Genomic DNA, 27,838 nt, shown 5'->3' with positions numbered 1-27,838 from the left:
TAAGATTTTATTTATTTATTTGACAGAGCGAGCGAGCGAGAGCAGGAACACAAGTAGGGGGAGTGGGAGAGGGAGAAGCAGGCCTCCGCCTCCCGCAGAGCAAGGAGCCCAATGCGGGGCTCGATCCCAGGACCCTGGAATCGTGACCTGAGCCGAAGGCAGACGCTTAACAACTGAGCCACCCAGGCGCCTCTTCTTGGAGCTTTCTAAAGCAAATCCTAACCATCCTATTTCACCCAATAAAATTAACAGCAGTTCCTTAATACCTAATTTGCACTCTGTGTTTGCTTTTCCCCTGTTGTTTCAAAAATGCCTTTTGACTACTGATTGGTTCAACTTAGGATCCAAAAAAAAGTTCCACACAATGATTGATTTGTCTCTTGTCTCACTAAATATGTAACAGTTCACTTTCCTTCTTATGTTTAACAAATGGGTCATTTGTCCTGGGTAATAGCTCACTTGCTAGATTTGGCTGCCTATTCCCTCCCAGTGGTTTTTTTTTTTTTAAAGATTTTATTTATTCATTTGAGAGAGCGAGAATGAGAGAGAGAGAGAGCACATGAGAGGGGGGAGGGTCAGAGGGAGAAGCAGACTCCCCGCTGAGCAGGGAGCCCGATGCGGGACTCGATCCCGGGACTCCAGGATCATGACCCGAGCCGAAGGCAGTCGCTTAACCAACTGAACCACCCAGGCGCCCCTCCCAGTGTTGTTTAACAGTTTCCTCTTTCCCCATATTTCCTCCAAATTTGCGGTTACGTGTAGAGGCTTGGTCAGATTCAGGTTCAGCTGATTTGACATGAAAACTTCTTAGGTGGGGATGCCTGGGTGGCTCAGTCAGTTAAGCACCTGCCTTTGGCTCAGGTCATGATCCCAGGGTCCTAGGCTTGAGTCCCACATCAGGCTCCTTGCTCAACCAGGAGTCTGCTTCACCCTCTCCCTCTCCTTCTGCCCCTACCCCCAGCTCGTGCTCTCTCTCTCTCTCTCTCAAATAAATGAATAAAATCTTAAAAAAAAAAAAAAAACAACTTATTAGGTCATTCTGCATACTTCTGTTGCATAATATAAAGAGGAACATCTGGTTGCCCCACGCTCAGTGCCTGAGCAGTGGGTTCAGTGGTGTCAGCCGTGTCTATCCCACCGTGAAGTTCCCTATCATCCTTTCACCTAATGGTTTTAGCAGCTGAGTCAGGGATCTCCAAGACCACACTCAGGTTTGATGAATCAGTGGACAGACTCACAGAATGCAGCAAAGCTGTTGTAGTTACTGTTTATTTCAGTGAAAGGGTACAGACTAAAAAGTTGGCAAAGAGAAAAGGCACCCAGGCTAAGTCCAGGAGAAAACAGATGCAAGATTCCAGTTGTCCTCCCTGTATTAACCATGTGTGCCTGATGCTTTGACATCTGGGGCCTCACTTACCCTCAAGAGACTGCCCCTAGGAGTCTAGCCAACTCCCAGAGATAGTAAAAGATTCCGACCACACACTCCAGAGCTCATAGCCCAGCCACCTGCTGTGTGGGGCTCTCACACTCTGGGCCACTCTCCACCCCAGGTCCAGGTGCCAGAAAACCAGGGACAGCCCTTGTGCCTCAGACACCACTGAAATGAGTCAAACTAGCCAATCCCAAGTCTGCTTACCCTGCCCCATCCCGCCCTTCCCCCTTATGATAACACATCTGGCCCACATGTCCTCGCTCCCTCTGCCTCCTGACCAACTCTGGTGCTTCTCTGTCAGAAGGAAGAGCTCCTTGTGGCCCAGCATGTCCTCTCCTCCTACATTTTCAAACTCTCTCCCAGTGGACTTGCACACATGGCACTTAATTCTCCCAGCGATGTGGGTGACCGTACAGGCAGAGTGCTGCCAGCCGGACCTCGGGTGCTGCTGACGCGCTGCTTGCGCAGCCCACACCCCATAACCTCAGTGATCTAGCCCAAAATGTCAGGAGTGCTGAGGTGGAGAAACCCTCATGGAGGGATTGTGTTTTAAAGTCACTTGAGGGGGGTGGCGCCCGGGGGGCTCAGTCGTTAAGCGTCTGCCTTCAGCTCAGGTCATGATCCCAGGGTCCTGGCAATCCCAGCCGCATCGGGCTCCCTGCTCAGCGGGGAGTCTGCTTCTCCCTCTGCGTCTGCCCCTCCCCCTGCTCCTGCTCTCTCTCTCAAATAAATAAGTAAAATCTTTAAAAATAAATAAAGTCACTTGAAATCACTCCTCTTGTAGTTACTGCTCCAAATCTACACACAGTTAACTGTTTCATTTTGCTTTTTTTTTTTTTTTTTTTGGCAGGGGGTGGCTTTTCAAAAAATTATGTAAAATATTTAGATGATTCCAAAGTTAAAACCAGTAAAAACTCAGGGGAAAAACAAGGTACATTCAAAGAGGTCTCCCGTCCTCTCCCTCCGCTGTTTGTCCCTTGGCCCAGCACTGGCCAGCCATTTTTATTAGTTGTTAGTGAACATTTCATTCTTTCTTTTTGAAATGCTCTCTGAATAGTCTCCATACAGTATTTTGTGTTTTCGCCAGGGTATCTTTTGGATGGATTCTTAGAAGTGGGATTTGCTGGGTCAACAGGTAAATGAACATATAATTTTTCTTTATTGAAATCCATCTTCAAGGTTCTGTTTCTAAATACAGTGAGTAGAAAAAAAAAAAGCAAAAGCAAAATGCAGGACAGCATTAGTACATTCCATTTCAATAAAAAAGGAGGATGAGAAGTTTACCTCTGTATTTTGCTTGTATATGCGAAACTATCTCTGACTCGATACAAAGGCAGGGCCCATGGGGAGGGCCCAGGAGCGGGAGGGAGACTTCTCACCGAATACCCCTTATATTTTGTTATTTTAAAATTTTGAACCATGTTAATATCCTCGTGCTTGTTCTAGAAATTTAGAAAATGAGAAAAAGTCTATTTTAAACAATGAAAACCCCAGGAAATACCCAGAAGTGACATCATATAGGGAAGAGAGACTCTCCAACCTATTTTAGGCAGCTCTGCTTGTAATTCCACAGAATCATCTAACAGACCGTCTTCTGAAGTTTGGCTCCTGAGGGGCGTGTACGTTTCCAGCGTTGCTTCTTTGTTCTGGGTTCACAAGTGGATTCTAATGTTATGTCTGTGGGCGCCTAGTTTTTATTCTTTTTCTTTAGAATTTTTAACATGCGGCTTGATTGAAATAATTGTGTGTATACATATATTCCATGCAGTCATTTCTGCCTGAAAGCACAGGGCTAACTGCCTCGTTTTATGGTTTGCTGGTGCCAAGCATTAGCTCACTGTCTAGGGAAAGGAAGCTACTACGGAGAAAATGACTCGTCCTGGCTGCTTGGAAGAGAAGCAGGCCCCGTCTGATTTGGTTGTGTCTGTGGCTAGTGGAAAGCAGCCTGCACCTGGACCTTGGCAACCTTTGTTGGCTTGGAGACAGTGTTCCGAGCAAGCCTTCGCCCAACTTTTCCACTTTCTAAAACCCAGTTTCCTTGCAAGCTAGTTAAGTGGCTATGAGGACACCGTTAGATTTTCAACTATGCCTGTCCTCTTGGGAGGCTGGGTCGGGAAGCCAGATGAGCTGGGAAGAGGAGGCCCCGCACAGCAGGAAGGTGACGGGCACTAGGAAGCGGCTTCTCAGTAGAAAGTGTACACATGTGCTCGCTTGCAAGGGCTCGGGCAGTTCTTCCCATAGATGCAAAGGCAGCCATCCTGAAGGAGAGGTGGGACACAGAAAGAGCCAAGAAAGCAGTTATGTTGAAGAAAACTTGATTTTCCAGAAAGAAGCGTTCTTTTTGTACCACATGCTGAGGAATCATAGTTGGCCTTCAAGTCTTGTAAAACGTAAATCCGTTTAAACCTAAATGTGTCTGTACTGTGGTTAAGACTGACTTCCTGGAAGGCTGTCCACATGGATCCAAAACAAATCTTAAGTGGTACTTGTGGTCCAAAAAGGGGAGGAAAATCTGCAGAGACATGCTTCACGGCTGCAGGCAAGGTTGCATGCGTTCAATTTTTAGTTCTTAAAACCGGGGCCCCAAAACTAGTCTAGGGGGATAGAAATCAAAGAGTAGTTGTTGCCTGGTGGGGAATGGGGGATGAGGGTTGATTGGAAAAAGGCCTAAGGGGACTTCCAAGATTATGGAAATACTCTTGTTTTGATGGAAGTGTTGATTACAAGGGTGTAAACATTTGTCAAAATTTATTAAACTCTACACTGAAGATCTGTGCATTCTATTGTATGTCATTATACCTCAACTTAAAAATGTAAAAACAAACAAACCCTAGTCCTGTTATTTGGTATTGTAGAATAAACTTTGATCAGGATATTCAAGTAATTATGTTCTAGTACCAACTCTGCCCCTCCTTGATATGCGGATGTGGGGAAAGTAATCTGACTTCTAACCTGTCACCTTTTCTACCAAATGAGGTCCCAGCAATTAGGATGCTTGGTTTTCTCAACTGTGATGTAGGATTTCTCATAAAAATCCTTAATTGGGTCAATAATGCAAAGAGAAATTTTCTCCAGGAACCTGAGTGCATTGATGCTTTGAGATACATATGGCCTCAGTCATGTTGGTGACAAGAGAGATGGAAATAATTCTTGTCGTAGCTAGTAACTTGGGTTCTGAATTTGGGTGTGGATTTTTTGTCCCTTATACAAGTGAGCCAGCAGGAGGTAGAAACCAGCTTTTAGCACTAAGCATGTTCAGTACTGTGTTTCAATCTCCAAATTCAACAAAGTGTCTTAAGAGGAAAAAGGCAAAGACAGAGAGTCACTCCCAGTGGGGACCCAGGCTGCCAAATGTTGGTCTCAAGCACATGTTCCCTGAACTTGGGCTTGGCTCCAAGAGGAGAAGAGCTCACAATGGAAACAGTGATGGCTATTTGCTCAGGCAGCCGAGAGAATGAAAAGCGCATTGAAACCCAGCAATGTCTCCATGGGGAGAGGTACGGTGGGCCCCTTCGTGGTGAAACCAACCTGTCAACAGAGCAGGGTAACAGAGCCCATTCCCAGCATCTTCCTTCAGTTCAACAAGACCTTTCTGTGCAACCTCAGGAGATCTCTGAGAAGTTCTGCTGCGGGCACCCGAAGCTTTGTTCAACAATTGGTGCACGCTCAATCCAGTTCACCCTGTCTTGGTTGAATTAGATTCTTTTAATTGAGACAAAAGAGCTCCTCTTGAGGTATATTCCCTCATTGCCGCCAAGATTTCACCCGATTCCTTTTTTGTTGCTATGACCGTGGACTATTTTGACCTCCAGTGAGTACCTTTTCAGCTGGTATTTCCTTTTTCTTTTTTTTATATAATTTTTTTAAAATTTCAAATAATCTCTAAGACCAACATGGGACTCGAACTCACAACCCTGAGATCAAGAGTCCCATGCTCCACCGACTGAGCCAGCCAGGTGCCCCTTAGCTGATATTTTCATGCCACACTTTTTGTTCTTCCGTTTATCCAGAGCCATTGTGAACACCCTTCTGTCTTAGCCCATCCGTAACTGCCAGGCAGAGAAATCAGCTGGCAGCGGGAGAATCTAGGCTTCGGGGCGACAGAGTGGCAGCACGGTCTCAACCAGGCTCCGGACGACAGCGCCCACTCACCTGTGCTGACACGGGCCGACCAGATGGTGTCTCCCACCTCTTGGCGTCCTTCACAAAAGATGAAGGCCCACATGGGTTAGTATGTTGTTTGCATATGCTTTGAAGGAATTCTGTTCTAAAATAAAGGATGGTGCAGAAACTGTGGCGCAGGGGTTGCAAACCCAAGTATTTCCAGGAGTAGAAAACTTAAAGTAGGTGGAGTGAACTGAGAAGTGTATTCCTTGTCCAGTGAAGAGCCATTATTTTGTTCCAACTGATTGTCGTCAGATCTTAAGAATTTTTTCAGGAGAAGCAGGAAAGTTGGATTGTTACATACATGTCTGGGGGCCACGTAGAGACCCAGGCCTTCAGTGCGTATCCTCTGGTCTAGCAGAACAAGGATGGATTTTGGCCATTGGCCTGAGTCAGAACTCTGGGTCCAGGATGTACTGGTGGTGTGATCTCGGATAGGTCAATACATTCGCAGAGTGTCCATGTCCTCACTTTTGAAATGAGGGCACCACTCCCACAGCTGGAGGGTCACAGGGAGACGATGAGATCATGGACAACACGGGTGTGGGGAGGGCGGCCTGCCTGGCACACAGGGAACGCCAGCCTTGGTATTTCAGCTCATAAGTGACCCTTCAGTTTGCTGATCCTGATTCCCAGGGCGTTTGCTAATCAACACGAGAGACTGTCCCTAGGAGAAGCCTACTGGGCCAGTGTTTGTGGAGCCTCCTGCTGCATACCAGCCATTGGCACGTTCGCTTGCCTGCGTCATTCCCACATCTGGAAGCCACAGCCCATCTCTAGCTGTGCAGGGGGCAACGAATCAAACCCGTTGATCACAGAGGCCTATGTAGATCCTCCCACCTAACTCCTGTGGCTTTGCCTCCCTGATGTCAACCACCAGGATTGGTGTTTTCCTCCCTAAGGAAATAAAGATGAAAAGGGGAACTAAATGCACTTTTTAAAGTGTTCTAACCTTTGGTCCAATGAAGATTTTTAGTGAAGGGTCTTTTGAGATTAAGAAAATTGATACAGCCTGGGCGCCTGGGCAGCTCAGTCGGTTAAGTGTCCGACTCTTGATTTCGGCTCAGGTCGTGATCTCAGGGTTGTGAGATGGAGCCCCGCATCAGGGCTCCGCACTGGGTCTGGAGTCTGCCTAAGATTCTCCCTCTCTCTCTCCCCTCCAGTCACTCTCTAAAAAAAAAAGAAAAAAGAAAGAAAGAAAAAATTGATACAGCTTCCTTCTAATTCTCCTTGGAGATCCTCAGGCCACCTTTGGGACTGGTGCCTGGGTGCCCAAAACTGCCCCATGCCCTCCATGTGGCCACAGTGTGTTTCAGCCACTGCAAACATTTAAGATGCATTCCCACTTAAGTAGGCTCTCAGCCCCAGGTCGACCAGTCCTATGCCTTCTGAACACCGTCGCTATGCCAGGCATTATGCTATGTACCCGAGGTTCAGGGATAGGGGACGGTCCTCTCGTTGCTCCTTGTCTGATAGGGAAGACAGGCAAGTGCCTTCACAGTGGAACAGTACAGTGTGAGGGTGGCTCAGGTCGAGGTCAAACACCCCAACTGGGACAGGGGCGCGGGAAGATCTCACAGACCCAGGTTTGCTTGAGCAAAGAGGCAAGGGCAGAAGGATTACGGGTTAGCGAGCAAAGAGAAATGGTGTATGTGCAGGACAGTTTGAGAGGATATTTGGGCCCAAATCACCATATACACAGGCCAGAGAAGAGAGCAGGGCACGGGGGCCTGGCAGAGTATGAGGGGCTAGAGAGGAACTTGGGCAAGTCAGGGAGGACTTTGTATATCCCAAGAAGAAGTTTTCTCCTGATGACTCCTCCATTCAGGGACTAAGAGAAAAAGGTGTTGGGCTGGAAAATGCATTTTAGCAGGATTGCTCTCTCCTGTGGCAGGGAGGCTGGAACGGCAGGGGTGGTGGCGGAGAGATCACAGTTGGGGGGTTACTGGAGTAATTCAAAGAGAAATGATGAGGCCCAGACAATGCTAGTGTTAGGAGCCATAGGAGGGGACCAGCGAGGCTGATGGGCTGGTTGCAGGTAGGGGATGAGGAGGAGGTAGTAATGAGGATGCTCCCAGGTCACTGCTGGGTGACAGGATGGAATGTGGCGCCATGTATCAGGAAAGGGGACCCGGGGAGAGGAGCTGCAGGCCAGGGACACAGGGCTCAGTTTCAGAATTTAGGATTTCTGTGCTAGCTTGGGATAAGGACTGGGGCGGGGGGGGGGGGGGCGGTATTTCCAGGGGCTGATTTGGGGGTCAGGAGAGATGGGCTGCAGATAGAGATTTGGGGGGGCATCTATTTCCAGTAAGTCCTTGAGGACTTGAGTCAGGGTAAAATCATCCAGAGGGAACGTGGGTGGAATGAGAAGAGAAGGGGGGCGTGGATGGAGCCCTGGAGGGCATGGAGAGCTTAGGAGCAAGTAGAGAAGCACAGGAAAAGTGTGTGGCTGGGAGGCCAGAGGGAAGACGGGAGCTTCAAGGGAGTAATCTAAAGGGTAGACTATACTAGAAAAGAGAGACAAGGCAGGAACTAAGAACCTTGTTCCCTGCCTCCTCCCCCACGGGGGGACAAGGTTATTTTTGGCATCCTCAGCAAGTGCAGGGCCAGAGAACAAGGAGCCAGCCTCTCCTGGGCGGAGGAAAGAAAGGGAATTGAGAAACGGAGGTACCTGTATGTTCTTTGGGAAGGACCCAGTCTCTGTTCTTGCAGATGTAACTTAGAAACAAAAAGGAAATAGTTCACACACAATAAAAGGAATAACACCCACCATACAGTTAACAGTAAACATTTTGTTGTATTTGCTTCTTGTTTTTATTTTCTGGAGAAATAAAACAGGACTAGTTGTGTTTGAAACCCCACATTTACCACCACCACCACTCCCCTCCCGTGCCTCCTTGATATTATTCCCCTCCCTCTGTTAGGTAGTCACCATCCTCAATGACATGGTTTATACTTTTTTTTTTAAAGATTTTATTTATTTATTTGACAGAGAGAGAGATAGCGAGAGCAGGAACACAAGCAGGAGGAATGGGAGAGGGAGAAGCAGGCTTCCCGCCGAGCAGGGAGCTCAATGTGGAGCTCAATCCCAGGACCCTGGGATCATGACCTGAGCCGAAGGCAGACACTTAAGGACTGAGCCACCCAGGCGCCCCGGTTTATACTTTTAATACATAAGTTTGTATCCTTAAGCAATACATACGATTATTTAGCATGGTTTTACATTTTTTAAATATATATTTTTTTAAGTAAACTACACCCAATGTGGGGCTCGAACTCACGATCACGAGATTAAGAGTCGCACGCTCCACCAACTGAGCCAGCCAGGAGCCCCCCATGTTTTTAAATTTTAAATGATAACATGCTGAATATATTTCTGCATCTTGCTTTTTTCCTTCCTCAGCACTATTTTGGAGATTTATTTATGTTACCATACATAGCTGTAGTGCATTCTTTTTAACTGCTGTATAGTATTCCATTATAGGAATATACCACGTTACCCCTCCAATCTCCTTTTGGTGAACATTTAGCTGGTTTCCAATTTTTTGCTCAGGCAAACAAGGGTGCAGTGATCATTCTTGGATATGTCTCTTGTACATGGGTGGGGATATTTCTAGGATATGTACCTAGACATGGAATTTACTAGGTCAGGGGTTATCTGCATTTTTAATTTTACTGGATATTGTGAAATTGCCTTCCAATGTGATGGTACCAGTTTACACTCACAGAAGCAGTTTATAATAATTCCAGATATTTCACATCTTCCCTACCACTTTTTTTTAAAGATTTTATTTATTTATTTATTTGACAGAGAGACACAGCAAGAGAGGGAACACAAGCAGGGGGGAGTGGGAGAGGGAGAAGCAGGCTTCCCGCTGAGCAGGGAACCCGATGCGGGGCTCGATCCCAGGACCCTGGGATCATGACCTCAGTGGAAGGCAGACACTTAACTGAGTCACCCAGGCGCCCTGCTACTATTTTTTTTTTAAAGTAGGCTCCATGCCTGGTGTGGAGCCCATCATGGGGCTTGCACTCATGACCCCAAGATCAAGACCTGAGCTGAGATCAGGAGTCAAATGCTTAACCAACTGAGCCACCCACGTGCCCCTTCCCTCCCATTTTTATTTTATTTATTTATTTATTTAAAGATTTTTTTTATTTATTTGACAGAGAGAGACACAGCGAGAGAGGGAACACAAGCAGGGGGAGTGGAAGAGGGAGAAGCAGGCTTCCCACTGAGCAGGGAGCCCAATGCGGGGCTCGATCCCAGGACCCTGGGATCATGACCTGAGCCGAAGGCAGACGCCTAAGGACTGAGCCATCCAGGCGCCCCTTCCCTACCATTTTTAAATGTTACAACTTAATTTGGCCAATTTGATGAATGTGAAAGGGTATCCCATATCCTTTGCATTTTCACAGGGCCATCAACCATATAGTGTAAGATTGTATCTTTTAGTGTAGAGCTTGTGCACTGAGCAAATCTAGGGGGCACTATTCACACTGTATTCTGAAAAGCACACTCTGGAGTTGGTGCAATGTGCAACATATACAGAGGCCTTGAGTAATGTTAAGAATTTTCTGTTCTCCTTTGTCCATTGTTCTGTTGGGCTGTTATATCTTAATAATTGGAAGAGTTCTTTATTTATTCTGGATATGAATTCTTTAATTTATGTCTGTTCTGGGTGCCTGGGTGGCTCAGCCAGTTAAACATCTGCCTTCGGCACAGATCATGATCCCAGAGTCCCAGGATAGAGTCCACATCAGGCTCCCCGCTCAGCGGGGAGTTTGCTTCTCCCTCTGACCCTCCTCCCCCATTCTCTCTCTCTCTCTCTCAAATAAATAAAATCTTTTTAAAAAATGTGTATCAGGGCACCTGGGTGGCTCAGTCGTTAAGCGTCTGCCTTTGGCTCAGGTCATGATCCCAGGGTCCTGGGATCGAGCCCTGCATCGGGCTCCCTGCTCCATGGGAAGACTCTTCTCCCTCTCCCACTCCCCCTGCTTGTGTTCCCTCTCTCGCTGTGTCTCTGTCAAATAAATAAAATCTTTAAAAAAATTTTTTTAATTTATCAATTTTTTTTCCTTTTTGTATTTTTTTCAAGAATTTATTTGATAGAGAACGAGAAAGAGAAAGCATGGGAGGCGGGGGGGGAGGGGCAGAGGGGCAGAGGGAGAGGGAGAAGCAGACTTCCCTCTGAGCAGGGAGCCCCACATGAGGCTCGATGCCAGGACCCTGGGATCATGACCTGAGCCAAAGACAGATGCTTAAAATGGACTGAACCACCCAGGCACCCCTATTGTATTTTTGTATCTTGTCTAAGAACTCCCTACCTATTCCAAGGTCAAAGATACTCTAAATTTCTAGATTTTTTTTAAAAGTTTTGCTTTTCCACATTTAGATCTTTAGCTTGAAGTTATTTTATGCATGTTATAATATGGGGATCTATTTTTTTTAATATTAAGTAATCTCCATACCCAACATGGAGCTTGAACTGACAACCCCAAGATTAAGAGTCACACACTCTTCCGACTAGATCCAGCCAGATGCCCCAGGATCTGTTTTTTCCATATAGAATCCAATTATAGAATCAGAGGTTAACTAGTTACATCACTTCCCTTTTGATTTTCATGGTATCACTGTTATATTTTAAACATTGGTCTGTTTCTGGGTTTCTGTTGTGTTTCCTAGTTTGTCTATCTCTATGCCATATGGTGCAGTCTTAATTACTTAACTACTGCTAAGATAAGTCTCCCCAGCTTGTTTTTCTTAGCACTTCTTGGTTATTCTTGGCCTTTTGCTCTTCTAGCTGGATGTAGCATCAGTTGTTGGATTCCACAAAACAAAACAAAATAAAAAAAACTGTTTGGGATTTTTATTAGAATTAATCTGGGGCAATATGCAGCTTTTCAATATTGGGTGTTCTCATCCTCGAATATGGTATATTAGTGTATCTCTCCTTTTATTTAGGCCTTCTTTCATGTCCTTCAATAATGGTTCATTTTCTCCATGAAGGTCTTGCATATCATATTGAAATTTATTCCTATGCACTTACAGATTTTTGCTCCTATTGAGATCTTTTTCCCTATTATATTCCCTAATTGGTTACAGCTGGTATGTAGAAACAACATCCATATTTGTAACTCCTCTGGTATCCAGCAACCGTGCTGAACTTTATTAGTGTTCTAAGTTTTACAGATTCTCTTGGATTTTTCTGTGTAGACTATCGCTGTCTATATATAAGAACAATTTAGTCTTCCTGTCTCATTTTTATGCCTTTCATTTACTTTCCCTCTCTTACTGTATTGGCTTTATGCCAGGACACCGTTGAGTAGAAGCAGTGATAAACTTTTTTTAACAGCTTTACTTGAGGATACTAAGATAGAGTTCACATACCACAAAGTTCACCCTTCAGACTTCACAGTACCATTTATATTTGTTGACTGGTCCATTTTCCTACTGATTTGTCATGCCACCTATGACATATGTTTTATATACAGATCTACTTCTGGGTTCTGTTCCATTAGTGTATTTGTCTATCCCAATATCAGCACCACACTGCCTTATTTATCAGAGCTTTAAATAATATTTGCTCTAGATTTTTTATGAATTTTCTTTATCAAGTCAAAGAAGTGCCCTTCTTAATTTGCTAAGAGGTTTTCAAAAAGTTATGAATGGGTTTTATTTCAGGTGTTTTTTCTTCAGTTTTTCTCCTTTAATTATTAATTTGGTATATTTTATTAGTAGACATAATGATGGACTATATGACCCATTCTTGAGCTAAGTTCTACCAGGTCATGATTGATTGATTTGAGAAAGAGTGGGTGAGAGAGAACGCACAAGACAGGTTAGGGTCTGGGACACCTGGGGGGCTCAATCGGTTAAGCATCTGCCTTCAGCTCAGGTCATGACTCCAGGATCGTGGGATCGAGTCCCACATCTGGCTTCCCTGCTCAGTGGGGACCGGGGACCCTCCTTTTCCCTCTGCCTCCCGCTCCCTCTGCTTGTGCTCTCTCTTCCTTTCTCTCTCTGACAAAAAATAAAATCTTTTAAAACAAAGGTTTAAAAAGAAAAAACAAAAGAGGGGGTAGGGTCAGAGAGAGCAGCGGACTCCCCGCTGAGCGGAGAGCCTGATGCGGGTCTTTATCCCACAACTCCAGGATCATGACCTGAGCCGAAGGCAGATGCTTAACCGACTGAGCCACCCAGGCGCCCTGGTCATGACTGTTTCAGTACACTGCTATTTATTTACTGGTATTTTATTTAAGATTTTTCTGTGTTGATAAAGGAGATCAATCTGTCATTTTTCTCTTATGAAGTTTTGGCATTGGGATTTTCAGTGTCAAAATGTATTTGTAATTATTCCCTTTTTCTAATCTCTGAAAGTGTAAAAAGGGTTAAGGATTCCTTACCTAGTTTGATAAAATTCATCTGTAAAATCTTGCTACTGTCTTTTAAGGACTAGAATTGGGGGAAACTAGATGCTTTTTTTTTTTTTTTAACTTTTCAATCCTTCGTTCAGATGCTACATTTTAAGGGCAAGATTGACAAATCCATTTTTGTTGGAATTACAAATAAGGCTGCTTTCCTCAATAGTTTTTTTTATGGATAACGGCTACTCCCTCTTCTGTTCCAAGATAGTTTCTAATATCACTTTGTAATTATTTGCTTATGTGTAGGTAAGCAAATAATACTGTAAACATCTGGAGGACAGGGTAATGTTTTATTCCTGTTTGTGCCTCAGTGTCCAGTAGTGTGAAAACACTGTAAACAGAAAAAACAGACATCATAACATGATCTCACACCGCCAACTGTCTTTCCTCTTAAATCTCAAGTTTGGTGTCTCAGCCGTCAGTTGGTAGCGATGTAGCTATGAGAATTACACTGTCTATATCTCATGAGGGTCTTTTTGAATCATAGTAATATATATAAATCATCTGACATCCAACGAGTGTTTGATAAAAACTATAAGTTTATTTTTTAATTAAGAAAATTTTTTTAAGTAATCTCTATGCCCAGCATGGGGCTCAAACTCAGCGACCCGGAGGAGATTGAGTTACATGCTCTACCAACTGAGCCAGCCAGACACCCCTATAAATTAGTTTTAAAAGGGAAAAAAAACCAAAAACCACAGCTGGCTTCGGTGACCCTTGCTTTTTTTTTTTTCCTTCCCTCTACTATTTCTGTTCAGTTTCATTTGTGGGTTTGTGGTTGTAAACAGAAACAGATCAAAATGCCTTTGGAAAGCTATCCCTTCCCCATTTCTCTATAATCCTATTCTGTTTATACTGTTAAGGAGGGTTTTAACCATTCCTTCCTACCAGTCCCTGCCTCAGGCTGGAAGGGTGAGGGGCTATCTGGTAATTCAAGTGAAGCCAGAGCCCTCTAGGGAACTTTTAACATTGTCCTCAGAAGGAATGCTCTTCCACTGGATTTGCTAAAGCTGATGGGACCACTGTGCCATCACATGAGAGGAATCTGCCTGAGAATGAAGTCAACACAGAGGGAAACAAAACCAAGAGGAAAGAGTTTTGATGTTATCATTTGACCTCTAGTTCGAGCTGTCTGAAGCCAGTGAACTTTCCCTGTACAGTAACTCAAATAATAAATTGCCTCTTTAGAGCTTAAGCCAGTTTGAGTTGGGTGTACGTCACCACAAACAAGATTCCCTTCAACACAGAACTTGTTCCTTCCCTTTCCCTTGCTCACTCAGGGTTCAGCTTGTATCTGCTTCTAGTTCAAAACTACCAGCAAAGAGACCGCAGACTCTATTGGGTCAGGTTTGGGAAAGACGAACACAATGCTTAATGACAAATGATTCCTCTGGTCCCAACTGGGAAGCTGACCTCAGTAGACAGCTTGACGGGTTGCTTCTGTAATTTGGGGAAGACAGAGCTAAAGATCTTTTGTTTCTTCCCCAGTAGAGAGTTTTAAGGCAGTCATTTTAACTACATGTTCCTAGATCGTGGGATGATACCTAGTTTCTTTATCCTGATTATTTACATAGGGCTCTAGCATCCAACACAGGCTATCCAAGAAGATGTGGGAAAGTTAACTAAGCTTTCCTCTTAGATGCATTTGTGTTCTGGCAAGCCTACATATTTACACTCATTTGTGAGAAATCATGAAACTCGTGGGCATGGGAAAATCTGTGATTTCTAGGGGGAGGGCTTGGAGAGCAGCCCCATGAAGAGTGCACGGGCATGTAAGAGGCCGTGTGTGTACAATTACCATCCCAACACTGTATGTAGTGGTGAAAGGCTGCAAATAACCCAAATGCCATTAATAGGGGCCTAGGAACTAGGTAAGTAATAATGACATTCACACAACACAGTACCATTTAGCTGTAAAAAGGAACGAAAAGGCTCCCTATAAACTGATACAGAAAGGTCAGCAGGATATACTGTTAAATGAAAAAAAAGCAACACACATAAATATATATAATGTTTTGTAGAAAAAAAAACAAGGAAATGACATATATTTATATTTAACTATACTTCCAAAAATAAATACCGGAAAGAAACAAGATACTAGTTAAAGTAGTTTCCCGTAAAGCGGAAGGTTAGGGAGTCAGGAAACAATAGTGGGAGGACCTCTCAAGGTCTCCCTTTTTAAAATCTTTTATCTGAACCATGTGGATATATTAACCATCAAAACAAAAGCCCCTCTTAGGACACAGATCACTGCTTCTTGTCCCAGGCTGTGCAGCCAGGGGCCCCACAAACCCTCCTGCTGGCCTAGCAGACGCCGAGCCACTGCTCTGACCTTTCTGCCAGCAAGTAAATAAAGGACATGGTCACACCGCAATGCCTTTATAAGAGGAAGTTTTATTGTTAATTATTTACCTTAATACTTTCAGAAAGAGGAACAGATTAGCTCAGTCCAACATGATTGGCAGTTGGCAAAATCTAGTGAAGCAAGTGTCTGATTGCTAAGGATTTAATTTGGGTGCTTTTAATACTTAGCCATCTTTAACACTTCAAACATAATCCAGAAGAAATGCATCACCTCCCTCCCTTTCACTTTAATACCCCAACTACCTCACTTTAATATGGAAATATCTTCATGAAATAATGATCCTCAGAGAACAAGTGCCCTGGGGAGTACAGCCATGAGGGCAGTGCACAGGAAGGAAAACTCAGAATAAAACTCTGTATGATAATTTACTAACCTAAGGAAACAAAACCTCCCAATATATTAAGAAATAAATCCAGTTACAAACGCACTAATTAGGTCTATGTGAAGAGGTCTGGGAACGGAAAACGGCCGGCTATTTACAAGATACACAAGCGGGAATGGTGCACCTAGCCCAGCGCTGGCCCTCAGAAGCCAAAAGTGTTCTCTCCACTGTAGGCCACATACAAGAATCCATCTTCATCTTTTTCCTTCTCGTAAAGCTGTCCCATAGTTAGGCTTGAAAGAAAAGAAAAAACAACATTGAGAATTGGGTTCGGTCACTGAGTCCAGGTGTTCGAAGAAAGCTGATTTGAGGATAAGGGACGTGACTGCTTGAACCAGCTACTCTGCCATTCTGTGGGTGGTGGATCATGAAAATGAAAGTAATTCCAATCTCCGCACTGCTGTGTACCAACAATCCTGAGTTACAGAAGGGAAATGGAGCCATGAAAGATTAAGATAAATTAGACCTCTGGCGATCAGTAAGTAAGACTAAAATCAAAGCTCCATCCTCCTGCCCCGAGGCAAGGCCATTTGCCGCACCCTCACACCAAATTATTCTTGCAGAAGCCAGTGCTAGCTCCCTGAGTGGGCTTGCCTGGTCAGTACCTGTTTCTTTCTGGAGGCCAAGTGCAAGAGAAAAAAACCTAAGCAAAATTAAGAGCCTAAGAGGCCCATCCCTGTGTGGGTGGAGGACCAAGGTAAAGAAGACTACATGGCGCTTGCTTCTCCTACAGGCTTATGTGAAGGTTTATAATCTGTACCTAACATGATAAATGTTAAGTGGGTTCAATCTTGTGGAAGCTCCCCCACCAAAAACTCTGTGCCCCAGCAATCGGTATCCGTGCCATCAAAGAAAAGTTATTTTCCTCACATGTAATGCAAAAAGCTCTCAGATTGTATCTGGGATCCAAAGAAACCCTGCCCAATGCTCCTAAGAACCCTCCAGAAATAGACACTGCTCAAACTAAATGTGTGTGGGTGGGAAAGCTGGTTTTCCCTACGCCGTAAGGCAGACTGCAGTACAGGAGACCTAATCTAGTTTTCTGCCGTGGATCTGAGCTGTACGGGCTCCAGAGTTAAGCCTAGTACCATGGGCACCCCGGGCGAGCTCTGGCCATGTGACTGTACGAGAGGGGCAGGAGGTACAGACGTGGCCTAAACATCAGTGTGACCCCGCCTGTGGAGTCAACGAGAGCCAGCCGAAGACAGCAGAGGTCACTAGCTGCGCAGGCCACAACCGATGCTTACATGCAGGACTCAGTACAACAAGGGCCATCGGGCGACAGAGGGGCCCAGGGCCTCAAGCAGGTGCAACCGGGCCTGGCCCACTCTGCCAGCGTTCTCCCAGCGCACCACTTGGGACCTCCATGTAACAGGGATAGGGGCCACATGTGTAAAGGGGTGTTTCCCTTTCCTCTTCTTCCTGTCCACCTGCCGGCTTGGCCCAGTGGGCAGCGTGGGCCCAAGAGAATTCTTAACAACATGGGGGTGGATGAGTACGAATACAAATGACCTGTCATCAGCATCTGGTACGTAACACAGTGCTCCCGAGCTCTTAACCTGGAATGTGTAACGTAAGGACTCGTGCTATTTCTGCTATGAGAGACACGTCCTGTAGTTTGTCCGGGACCGTAGCCGCTGGCTACAGGCAGCGTGTGAAATGAGGCTCATCTGAGCTGGGATGTGTTTTTTGTTTTTTGTTTTTTTAAAGATTTTATTTATTTATTTGTGTAAGAGAGAATGAGAGACAGCGCGAGAGGGGCGAGGGTCAGAGGGAGAAGCAGACTCCCCGCTGAGCAGGGAGCCCGATGTGGGACTCGATCCCGGGACTCCAGGATCATGACCTGAGCCGAAGGCAGTCGCTTAACCAAGTGAGCCACCCAGGCACCCTAAACTGGGATGTGTTTTAAGTGTGAAACACAAGATTTCAAGCCTGCTATGTAATAAAGGATGTAAAAATCTCAATTTCTATTACGTATCGAAATGACGTTTTGGATATACTGGATACATAAAATATATTACTAAAATTCATTTCACCTGTTTCCTTTTTAATGTACTAGAACATTTTAAATTACAAATGTGGCTTGAGTGCCATTTCTCAACAGCACTGCCCTGGAGCATGTGAAGACCTGAGGGGCGGTGGGTTGAGGGAGGAACCCCCGCATGAGACCCCTAGAGCGGTGGGTCTCAACCTCAGCTATACAACAGAATCACAAGGGAGCTTTACAACATCTCCAGGCTCAAGCCCCACCCCAGGCCAATTAAATCAGAATCTCTGGAGGTAGGATCCAGGCATCAGTTTGTTTTAAAATGCCCAGAATGATTCCAGATGCAGCTAGGTGGAGAAACAGTCTCTCTGCCAGAGGGAGACAGGTGCTTGTCTTTTCAATAAATTTTCTTTTTTCTTATTTTAAATAGGCAAAGTGGGGCTTGAACTCAGGACGCTGAGATCAAGATTTGCAGACTCTACTGACTAAGCCAGCCAGGCAACCCCATCTGTCTTGTTTGTTTGTTTGAGATGCTTATCTTTAAGAGCCATGTGATTAGGAAGTGGGTGAGGAGCCAGCAACTAGCCAAAGGGCCTGACACGTAGCTGCATCTCTCAAGAAGACCTCTACCCCCTCGGCTGGGAATACCCCGAGGAATCGCGCTTGCCTCGGGATGAGGCGGCAGGAAGAACATGTACAGCGACTGCACAACTCTTAGCCCCACTTCGTCCACTTGTCCAGGATGACCTTGATGAGGGCCTGTCCTACCATCTCCTCACGACCCTTACCAGAGGGATTTAGAGGCAGAAGTAAAAGGCACTGTGCAATTCAAAGGCAGCCACCCCTTGATACCAATGTCATGGCTGGTTCCATCTGATACACTAAATGCCCTCCGTTCCTAACAAGTGAGAAGGCCCAGTGCAAATACTCCAAATCCCACTGCTGGAATTAGAAATACGTGAGGAGGGGTGCCTGAGTGGCTCAGTTAGTTGAGCGTCTGACTCTTGGTTTCAGCTCAGGCTGTGATCGCATGATCACGGGATTGAGCCCCATGTCAGGCTCTGTGCTCACTGGGGAGTCTGCTTCAGATTCTCTCTCCCTCTCTCTCAAATAAATAAATAAAATCTTAAAAAAAAAAAAAAAGAAAAATACTTGAGGAGCTACATAAGCACTGGTGGCCCACCCCAGCCCTGGCCTGCAGTGAACAACGGCCATTGGAGCCCCCGCTGCCTAAAGCAGGCTGAGACTCTGCGAGTGGAGGCCTGTCATGTGGCTCTCAATCCTGTCTTTAGACTGCATTGTCTTTTAAGTAAAACCTAGGTTTATAAATCTGTTTAACCAGTGCCCCAGCAGCTATAGAGGGTGATCATAAAACTCCTAATTATAATAACACTTATGTGCCAAGCACTGTTTTAAGTGTGTTTATATTCATTCTTTTTATCCTCACGGCAGTCTTCTGAGGCAACATAACCTCACAAGGATCACAACCCACAGCTTATGGATAATAATAAAAGTGAGGCACTAATAACAGTGAGACACGGAGCAGTTAAATGATTCATTCCAGATCACAAAGCTAGGACACATGCTTAGCACTAAGCCTTGCCGCCTCCAAGTGAATACTGTCCTACTGCCCTAACGTCAGCATCTCGTAACTTCTGCACAGATCTCCCCAAGAACAGTGCTTGTAGGGGCGCCTGGGGGGCTCAGTCATTAAGCATCTGCCTTCGGCTCAGGTCATGGTCCCAGGGTCCTGGGATCGAGCCCCGCATCGGGCTCCCTGCTCAGTGGGAAGCCTGCTTCTCCCTCTCCCACTTCCCCTGCTTGTGTTCCCTCTTTTGCTGTGTCTCTCCCTGTCAGATAAATAAAAATCTTTAAAAAATTTTTTTAAATAATTTAAAAACTTAAAAAAAAACTGCTTGTCACTCACGCACACGCACGCACACACATCCGAAATCACTTGCACGTCTGGTCCCAATGCCTCTGTGGATTCAGGAGGTCAGAGTGGGGCCTGAGATTCTACATTTGTAACAGATGCCCAAGGAAGGCTGCCACCAGCCTCCGTGTCACAGGGCTCTTTCCCTCACATCCTGTAATGTGACAACCGGCTGGTTGTGCTATGACTGTGAGTCCTCTCGCTGTTCTCCTTTTCTGTCTCGCAGCCTCGTGTGGAAACTTGACTCAGTTGGCAGCAGCACTGGGTCCTTACACTGAGGACAGCCCTTGGGCAGGAACTTGGAAAGTGACAATACTCAAGGCTGGGAGCCGAACACTCACTTTCATTCAGCAGCCTGTGACCGAATGCCCGATTCTGAGGGTCACAGAGTGCCACGAAAGAAGACTGAGACATGTGTACAGTATGATTTCAAAACAGCTCTTACAGGGGTCAGGCCACATACAGACCAAGTCCGAATAATTTGGTCTGGAGCAAAAAAGAGCTGGCCACAAACACGGTTTACACTCTTAAGTCCCATTAAAGAGTTAAATGCAAGTGCAGGGGGAAAAAACGCAACCCTAGTCAGCGGGCTGGCCTGTCAGTTCAGGACAAGTTCCACAAGCCTCTGAGAAGAGGTCACAGAGGCCCAAGCCACACGGCACTGGGCAGGCCGCAGCTGGGATGCCCGAGGATCCTCATGCACACTGGCGCCTCTTGTATGCGCCTGTGAGGCTAAGCGGCACAGGCCTGCTGGATGGCCTGACAACTTGTGGGCGACACTGCACCTCCAAGGCTTCCCGCCCAAGTTACTGGCTGAGGAAGACACCCAGGGATGACCTCCAGACCCTGATACTAAAGCACACCGCTGTGGCATCAGCTAAGACATGCACTCATTCCCAGAAGGGTGCAAAGAAATGGGAAAAGACAATGGCAGATTCAAGCCACAGAGCCAATCCAACATGTGGTGGGACCCTGACGTACTGAATCTAGTGAACCTAAACTGACTGCTAAAACTCTGTCACTCACCCTCCATTCAGTGTCACCCAGATTCAGACAAACCAGCCAATAATAACAGCACCTTTCAGAAGGGTCCACATCCAGGAATGGCTGTGCTGCTGAGGGCGAACATTGGCTTTAAGCTACTCGAGAGCGCATGCACTGGGGGGAGGCCAACCTAGAACTGTGTGGGTGCCTAATCCCTGCAGAACCTTCCCGTGGTCCCCAACCAAGGTCAGGTCGTGAAGGCTGTGGGCTCCAGCCTGACTCATGAATTGGCTGGACTGACAGGCACACACCTGGTCACCCATCTGCTATGGAGCCCACATGCTTCCAATGGACCTGGATTTCTCTCTTTCCCAGCAGGGAGGACGGAGGGGTAAGGTGGGAGGACAATGGCCACCGCTGTGGACCTTGGAAAGGCAACCACCTCAAAGTGAAAGGTATTGTAGCCATGAAGGCTCCCGACATTCTAAAAAATAAAAAAATTTACTGGCTATTCCTTTTGTCAGATTCTTCTCTGATATAAATAAACCCTATTCCATTACTGCTGGAATAAACCCTTGAAGAGGTATTTACCTAGAAATGATCAAACGTGCTTAATTTAAGCACATTTCTAAATAAAGGATGGACTGTAAGATCTCACAACTTCCTCTTACTTAGTATCTCTTTAAAATCAAAGAAGCAACTAAGCACCACAATCTTAACACCAGTTTCCAAATGTAACATTCCCAAATTATCACATCTTAGAGATACTTTATTTACTAATATACTACTGTTTCTAGTTTAAATGGGAATTAACAAGACTCGTCTGTGTTCTAAACAAAGACTAAAAGATGGATACCGCTGCCAGGTCTGGGCTCCCCTCTAATGCCATTACTGGGAAGCTTGTACACTGATATTCTTTCTCGAGCTCTGTCTGCACCAAGGCACAATTCTTTTGTTTTTGGCCTGACTCTAGATGCAGGAACCCAGGCAGAGAATTCAACTTTCCAATGCTAAATGGGAAAAGGAAGTTGAGATCCTACCCCCTCTGCCCTGCTTTAAAAAAAAAAATAGAACTCAGAAAGAATTTAGGAAGTAAAACTCTCAGGGACTTGCCTTGGTCTCTATTTCTAGAATCAGTATTTAATACTCACTACTCTAAACAATCACATTTTTACATGATGATCGTTTGTGTTCCAGAACACTCTCCCAAAGTTCCACTGCAAGGCAAGAAAAAATGAAGTCACTTCTGCGCAGCCTCCCACCTCGCACGTGACCCTCTCGCAGCTCTGTTATGGGATGGGCGAGGGCACCTGCAGGCTTGGGTTCACCCTTTCCCAACTCCGATCCCCCTAGCGACTCTCTGAAGGCTGCAAGCACTGGTGGAAGGTTAAGGGAGGCCCTGCACTTCCCTAAGGGGGCTGGCAGGAGCTGAGGAAGAGGCTGCGGCTAAAGTGCCTTGGGGAGGAGATGGATGGCAGGGCTGAGTCACACACCAGCTTTCACGGGAGACCCTGAGGCAGTTCTGTGTGTGCTGCCGTCAGGTGATCAGCATTTGCATAAAGCCCAATGATGTCACACACAACTTTTGTTTTAGAAACAATTTTTCTTAATAAAACCAAACTGCTGCATTAAGTGTAGGACAGAAAGCCATTAACTGGGGCCAAAGGAGCTTCCTCAGAGGACAGGAAGCCTGGTTAGTGATTCTTGAAAATCCTGACTTGGGTCACTGGTGTCGCGTGCTTTAGGGCAGATTCTTACCAGATTGCAAAGGCAAATGGGAGTAAGAGAAAAAAGGAAGCAGCTTCTGCTGCCCTGAGAATCACTTTTCATTTCCAATTCGATTTATATATCAGGGATAATGGAGGGAGCGGGCAGTTGCTAATCTACAGCCATTTTAATTGCTAGATTAACATGGAGCCATCAGAGTAACAATGTCTCCAGAAGCCTGCTCATTTCCTTTAAGAAATATCAGAGGCTCAGAATTGATAAATTCAATGCCACAGGTCCTAGTCGCCTACTCCCTCCACTAAGAAGCCACCTCCAGGAAGGAGGACAGGGTCACCGAGACTCTGCAGAAGCTGCAGGTGGAATGAGTGAAGATTTAACTCCCCACCACCTTAAGAGAAGCCGAGTGTGACCACAGATGCCCAGGATTTCCTACCCCAATGAAAAGTGCACCCAACACCATGATGCCTAGAGGCCTGGGAAGGGAAGCTAGAAGAGCCCCAACAGGCAGCAAGACTGCCTCTGCCAACACCCCAGCTTCCTGAACTATAGCTGTAGGAGACCAACAGCACCCAGCAGCCAGGCCCAGGCCTATCTCCTCAGGCAGAACTTTTCACTTCTCCCCTAACCTGCTTCTCTGCCAAACACAGGAAACGGAGGTGATGGAGATTGGGAAAGCAAAAATTAGACCAAAAAATAGCCAGAGCTCTCTACCTTTCAAAGGAAAAGGACTGGAATTTGGCTTACACCTTTTCTGGAGCTTTCAAGGATTTTCAAAAGGAACTTATTTTGGCCACAATGGGCTAGTTCCCAGAATTTCTGAAAGCCTTAGGTTTTAGAAGTACTACTTTTGGGGGGTAACAAATGAGACTTAGTTTGGGTCTCCAAGATGAAATGTAGCCAGGAACTCACATTCAGGGGAGAGAGAAACTAGCATCTGGCTCAGGGGCTAGTACTTAACCAGTAATGACAAAGGACTGACCAGGAATTTAGAAGAAGGAGCCAGTTCATTTTTTTTCCACCGGGGACTAAAGCTGGGCTGTCAAATACACAGAAGAAGGGAATTGTAATGCCCCTGCCTTGAGATTCAGGCCCCAAGGTATCCCAAAGAATGCTTCCAGGCAGCACAACAGCTAGAGCAACAGGGGCAATTCCTCTGACAGTCGGAGCAGGTGGTACCAGGGAGGAGTAAGTCTGTAAAGAGACCTCAGAGCCTTTTGCTGGACAGCAGCCATTTCAGCATACCTGAGGATCAGGCAGCTACAGACTTGCACAGTGGCACAGAACTAAGTTTGGAGAGCAAGCAGCAGGGTGATTAACTGAACCTGAGCCTCAGCAGGGCCCACAAGCTCCCAGTAGAGAATGACAGGACTTATTTCATGGGTCATTTGAAGAAAACCTCATTTTAGGCTTCAGTTCTACTGATGGCTTAAACCTAAGTAAATCCTCAGCTGTTTTAAAGGATTTATGAGGGTCTGAGACTAGATTTCAATTTTTTTTTTTTTTTAAATCCAACCTTGTTCTATCTTCTTGATCCAAAGTACATTCCCATGTACTACGGCCCTTTCGTATTTTCCTTGAGCTCCTCAGGTCAGGGAGCACAAAATCCAGATTTCCAGTCAGGACCCCTAAAGAGTTTCCTAACCTCCAAAATGTAGAGTTCTGTGCACAGCCGAGCAGATGGCCAGTGCCAGGAAGCGCCTCTCACCTGGACTGTGGGACTGTCTTGTCCACGAACAGGAAGATTGCCTTTTCGGAAGGAAGCTGGATCCTTTTCCTGATGATCCACATGAACTGAGCCACAGTGATGTCAGAGGGAACCAGATACTTCCGCTTGTCGATGTCAACGATCTGAGAGCCCGAGACTTTTTCCACAATCACCTAGGAAGGCAAAGAGAGATCAAGACTGGATTTCTAACATGAGGCTCTGGCCTTGCATTGTTCTAGCCCTGGACTGTCAGGGCGCCGATGAACAGCACGTGGGCACTGAGGTGGGTGGGAAACTGCACAACACTGGAAAATATGCCCTGATTTAAGGAACCACAAACTCTTAACTCTGGAGGTTAAGAATTGACATAAATGTATGACACAGAAACAAAGTCCTTTCCTGTGGTTACGTTTATCATCCTGGATCTCAGCAAGCATACGAGAAACACAGCTCTTCCTACAAAGCTTTTCAACATTTTGTCTGGGTAGACCTGAGAATATCTGCTGAGGGTTTCGTCTACCGCCAATTCCTCCAGGACCCCGGAATGGACCTGCCTTCACACTACAGGGGAAATAAGATCCCAAGGACCACAGGAAACAGGAAATGATGGACGAACAGGAATGAGTGGCAATCCCAGCCGGCCAAGAACCAAGCTCCTCATTTGGCCTGTTGCTTCTCCCTGAACTAGGTTTCAAATACGTCCCTCCTGACCCCTCCTCAAAGGAATTGTTCAAAGAGCTACAATGACAGGCATGGATGTCCTTTAAAAATCAGTAAGGATTATAGAAACTTTATCTCCTACCGTGAAAGAAATGATAAGATCATATTTATTACTGATTAAGGAGAAACCACAAGAAAAGGGGTTCTCAGAGGCTTCTCAGATTTTTTTGGTCAGGAAAGGATGACAGGGTCAGGGTGAGGAAAGGGAGCTAGAAGTCAAGTAAAGATAGAGACTCAAAGATGAGTGTCCTGAGACTAAAGTACCACTTCTAAGACCAAAGTGACAGTCTCCCTCCACCGCTGTTCCCAAAAGTGGCAGTGACCTGTTGCCCTGTCCTAGAACATCTTTCCTTACATAATTGGCGAGGGAGCCCAGAGGCTGCAGACAGCTCGCTGGCCTAGATCGGGAGATTCAGCACTGAGGCACCCTGAACAGCACCGGCTCAAGCCCCTCACGCCACGGCCCCGGAAGGCCCTTAACCCAGTCTGGCCTCTTTGCTACCGTAACTGGGACTGCAACCTCAACTTGTCAACTGTTGAATGGCTCGAGGCCCTATCACGAGTCCTAGACGACGGGGTGACAGCGAGCTGAGGGGGCGGGGAGTGCACTCACCGGAACCCGATCGGGATATTTCGCTCGGATCTTCGCGGATTCCACGCATCTGTGTTCTGTGGGAGACACAGACCCGGCTGACGGTCGTGCCTGCCCGGCCCCCGGTTCCGGGGACTCCAGCCCACCTCCCCCGGCGACCTGCGCACGCCCCGGGCCCTTGTTCCGGCGTCTCAGCGGCCTCGGCCCTCGACCCCTGCCTCCCGGCAGAAGGGCGAAGGGCGGCACAGGGTCCGTGGGCAGCCGCCCGGGGCTCCGGGGCCTCAGCGACCCAAGGCCTGAGCGCGGCATCCGCCCCGCCCGGCCCAGCCCAGGGCGGCCCGGGTGGGGGAGGGGGCCCACCCGCCGCCCCGACCCCCACCACCCGGCCTCTGACGGATCCCTTACCCAACGAGTGGTCCTCCTTGAACATCCACTTCATGGCGGCGGCGGGGAAGGGACGCAGCCGGCTCTCGGAGCCGCGGAGCTCAGCGAACCAACCACAACAACAACGACGGCAGCAGCGGCGGCGGCGGCGACTACACGGCAGGCGGGACTTCCGGCTGCCGGAGCCTAGCAACCGGCCGGGGGCGGGGCTTCCGGCGCCATTCGCCGGGGCGCAGGGCCGGGGCGGGGCAGGAGACGGCGCCGCGAGGGGCTGCGGAGGGGAAGTGGGGTTGATGACGTTCACTACAGGGCTGTCTTTGAGGGGTTTTGGTGACTGGGAAGGGGATGCTGTCGGGAGCTGGTAACAGGAGTGGGGTCTCGGTGACGAGGGGAATTTTGGAGGTATGAATGACAGAAGAGGGGTCTCTGGTGGATGGTGATGGCGGGGGGGAATCTGTTTAGGGCATTGACAGTTTGGGGAGTATTGTTTGGGGCTGGTAACAGGTTGGGGGCGCAACACAGAGGGTGTGACTAGTTTGAGGGGACTGTGTGGGGAGAGGTACTGATGACAAGCGGGAGTTCAGTATTGGAGACAGCCATATAGGTTGCCTTGGACCTAGAAATTGAATTTAAACAAATTCTGTTTCCCTTCCATTTTTCATGAATGAGTGTTTGACTAAACATATAAGAAAAGGTATCACAAATATGCATTTGAGGAGCGTAACATCGCACTGATCACAAAGAGACCCCTTAACCTTAACTGCGGAGGAGTTGGAGGTGATTGTCAGTCTGGGAGAATTCACCTGAGAGTTGGTAATAAGACAGGTTTCTCTGGCAGTCAGCATGGAGTTCAGCAATCACAGCCTAGGCTGTGTGTCCGTGTGTGTCACCTGCCTGAGCATATGCCTTGAGGTTCTCCAGTGATGTCACGCCTTTCTTCCTAGCAGAGTCATCAGGACAGTCTGCTCTGGGTCAACATCTGTTTATGAGCTGGTGAATACGTATCAAGAATATTCATTTAATTGGGCACATGATCCTTGCCATGTGCTTGTGATTCTGATGCATCTGAAAGGCTTGCATGTTTGAACATTGTCATTCATCATTTCCTACAGTTGTAATTCCTGATGGATGCTGTGGAATCTAGCTTCATTCTAGAAGTATTTTGGTTATTTTAAGATTGTCTGAGCAACCAAAATAGGTTTTTGTTTGCTTGCTTGTTTTTAATGAAGTGAAAAATCCCTTGAATTTCATACCTAGAAATTATTACTGCTGCATACAGGAGCACTGTTCTAGGTATTGGGGAAAAGCAGTGAACAGAACAGTGAACACCTAAAAACTGTTTCTGTCATGGGGTTTGCATTCTAGTGGGACAAGATGAAAAATAAATATGTCAGGTAATGGTAGGTGCTCTTTAGAAAACAAAGCAGGCTAGGTGACAAGTGATGGTGGGATAGAATGCTAATTAGGTAAAGTGGTTGACATAGGGACAGAAAGGAACATCGAAACAGGAAGGAACCCCTTGTGGCTGGAGTTGAATAAACAAGAGGGAGTGTGTTAGAAGATGAGATCAAAGAGATGTATAACAAAACTATTGAGCTTTGAATTCCATGTGAAGAACTTTGGATCTTATTTAGAATGACATGAGAAGTTGGTGGAGGATTTTAAGCAGAGGTGTGACATGGTATGGCTTTCCTTTTGAAGTGAGCAGGCTAGCTTCTTTGTAGGCAGACTATAAGGGGTTGAGAATGGAAGCCAGGGGAACAGTTAAGAAACTGTTGTGATAATCTGGGTGAGAGATGATGTTGGCCTAGACCAAGATAGTGTCTATGGGGGTTGTGGGAAGCAGTTGTATTCTAGATATATTTTGAAGGTAGAGCCAACAAAACTTGATAGATTGGGTATGAAGTGTGAGGGACAAGTCAAAGTCAGGGTTTTTGGAAGGATGGAATTGCCATTTACTAAAATAGGGTGGAGCCAGCTTGAGGGGTGAGAATCAAGTTTTGGTTTTGGCTATATTGAGTCTGAGATGCCCAA

General features: G+C 46.4%; 2 protein-coding genes across 14 annotated transcripts in view; one reads left to right on the top strand and one right to left on the bottom strand.

Moving 5' to 3' along the window:
* ADAT1 (adenosine deaminase tRNA specific 1) overlaps positions 1-21,403 on the top strand; it is a 49,626-nt gene extending 28,223 nt beyond the window's left edge. For 2 of the 13 annotated variants that reach the window (XR_003205850.2, XR_012375193.1), the window contains 2 exons: positions 5,443-5,659; positions 19,918-21,403. Coding sequence is in view for 1 of the 13 variants with exons in the window: in XM_073882304.1 (XP_073738405.1) it covers positions 27-57 (31 nt within the window). In the remaining 12 variants the exon portion in view is untranslated. Of the gene's footprint in view, positions 1-4; positions 4,211-5,442; positions 6,530-18,188; positions 19,061-19,917 lie in introns of those variants that run through there. The other 11 variants (XR_012375188.1, XM_073882304.1, XR_012375186.1 and 8 more) reach the window with 10 other exon arrangements.
* On the bottom strand, positions 15,399-25,981 carry GABARAPL2 (GABA type A receptor associated protein like 2). Its single transcript, XM_025860362.2, has 4 exons — positions 25,826-25,981; positions 25,442-25,497; positions 24,109-24,281; positions 15,399-16,004 (listed from the first exon to the last, which is right to left on the bottom strand). The coding sequence occupies exons 1-4, from the start codon at positions 25,857-25,859 to the stop codon at positions 15,914-15,916; spliced, it is 354 nt and encodes a 117-aa protein (XP_025716147.1). The 5' UTR covers positions 25,860-25,981; the 3' UTR covers positions 15,399-15,913.
* Between the last annotated feature and the right edge of the window lie 1,857 nt (positions 25,982-27,838).

This window comes from Callorhinus ursinus, unplaced genomic scaffold (genome assembly GCF_003265705.2).
Source record: "Callorhinus ursinus isolate GAN/ISIS: 27379988/994484 unplaced genomic scaffold, GSC_fseal_2.0 scaffold46, whole genome shotgun sequence".
NCBI lineage: Eukaryota > Metazoa > Chordata > Mammalia > Carnivora > Otariidae > Callorhinus > Callorhinus ursinus.
Note: the sequence above shows the minus strand (reverse complement) of the source record. Positions and strands in the feature narration are given on the sequence as shown.

What these genes read in the sequence shown, in the direction of transcription:
- GABARAPL2 (XM_025860362.2), bottom strand. Translation starts at nt 25,859, where the DNA reads ATGAAGTGGATGTTCAAGGAGGACCACTCGTTGG. An exon ending in CAAGGAGGACCACTCGTTGG is followed by an intron (nt 25,498 to 25,825) that starts GTAAGGGATCCG and finishes TGTCTCCCACAG; the next exon opens with AACACAGATGCGTGGAATCC. An exon ending in AATATCCCGATCGGGTTCCG is followed by an intron (nt 24,282 to 25,441) that starts GTGAGTGCACTC and finishes TTGCCTTCCTAG; the next exon opens with GTGATTGTGGAAAAAGTCTC.